Here is a 1,631-nt window from a genome sequence, read left to right on the forward strand (position 1 = left end):
TTCCATATAAATAGGAATAGTCCTAGACATAGTTTTAAAAGATAAACTCATGGGAAAAGTTGACTTGTTTGTCTTGATTGCGCCGAGATTCCAGGACTGGCGTCTTCTATAATAGTAAACTATTTATTCTAGAAGAGTTATAGAACCTGGGTAAGACTACTACGCCAGATATAGAGAAAACTTCCCATGAAAGCTTTCCTGTAGTACTGGCCTGGACAAAAGGTAGGAAATTAATATAGTCATAGATATCACCTAGAAAATTAAAACACCCACGATAGCCTCAAATTACACAGAATGCAAAAACAGGATACCAAGTTTTGAGGGCCTTGGGAAATGTCAGAGTCTGTAATCATTACTGGCCTAATCTGCCCCAAATAAATGACACAAAAGGAAACAAACAAAAAACTAAAATATTAGGTTGGTGCAAAATGAATTGCGGTTTTGCCATTATTTTATAGGCAAAACCCACAAATCCTTTTGCACCAACCTAATGTTTTCTCTTAGGCTTACATTATTAAGAGTCAGTACACGTGAGTTCTGAATAAAATGTAAAAGGTACCAATTGCAATCATGATCACAGTGCTTTCAGAGAAATACTATTAATTCTCTGGCACCATACCCGAAGTGTTTCTGATGCTGAGGCACTTTCAGTCGCACTGCTATGGGGGATATACTTTATAGCAGTAATTATCCCCTGAATTGCAATGCGCTTTTGTTCCCTATACTGCAAGTCTTCAATCTCCTTCCTGACTTCACTTATAGCTGTCAAGAGCGACTCAACTGCAAAAGAGTAAGTCCAAGAAAATTGTAAGTTTTAAAGAACTGAAATGATAAAAATAAGAATTAGATTTGCAATGTAATTTCACAACACAAACTTATAAACTTACTACATTAACTTAACTGTGAGACACTGTGTTTATATCTGGCATCCTTTTATATAATTTTGTGAAATAGGCAAAATACTTTTATCAGTTAAATTTGAATACAGGCTTCCACTCTGTATCCTTCATTTGCAAAATAAATTTTGCATATTAAGTGCAATTTACATATTATATTTCAAACTAAAAGTGTTGTCTAGTCACTGCATAGAAAACACATTTTAATTATTTCAAACACTATTACATATTGCTAGCATTATGATGTATAAGAGGATGCCAATATTTAGATGATGATAGGTCGGCATTTTAAAGTTTCTCTTTCCAAAATCGTGAAATTATCTCATAGCTTTTTAAAAAAGAACATGCTTGTGTTAAACTTTTCAACTGTCATATATTAATTCTACTAAAAAGTATATTGATAGTAGGCTTCTCATCAGTACTTCAATTCCAAATTCAGCATCTCATTTATTTTGGCATCATTTTATATTTAAAGGTAGCACTCAATTTTGTTAAACACAATATATATCATTCCACAGTAGCACAATACAGTTGTCAGTATCTGAACATCAAATTACCCAGTGTCTCCTTTAGATATGTTTAGTCTTTCTGTAGAACATCATAGTAATTGAGATCTACACCAAGGTCAGATGTGTTCTCAATGACATTAAATCAAGATATTTATAGGCTGATCATCCCTTCTCTGATATATAGGACCAGAATACTTCAGATTTTTGATTTTTTTAAATTTTGGAA

The 1,631-nt window shown here is 32.9% G+C and overlaps 1 protein-coding gene across 1 annotated transcript in view; it reads right to left on the minus strand.

The window, feature by feature from the left end:
• The window catches only part of LOC108523432 (uncharacterized protein CXorf57-like), a gene marked incomplete at both ends in the record, with an annotated part of 14,952 nt that overhangs the window by 8,576 nt on the left and 4,745 nt on the right, over positions 1-1,631 (minus strand). The window contains one exon of the mRNA XM_017864060.1: positions 620-795. Within this exon, the coding sequence (XP_017719549.1) occupies positions 620-795 (176 nt within the window). The remainder of the gene's footprint in view (positions 1-619; positions 796-1,631) is intronic.

The sequence above is a fragment of the Rhinopithecus bieti genome, unplaced genomic scaffold, assembly GCF_001698545.2.
Source record: "Rhinopithecus bieti isolate Rb0 unplaced genomic scaffold, ASM169854v2 scaffold_75381, whole genome shotgun sequence".
Classification (NCBI taxonomy): Eukaryota; Metazoa; Chordata; class Mammalia; order Primates; family Cercopithecidae; genus Rhinopithecus; species Rhinopithecus bieti.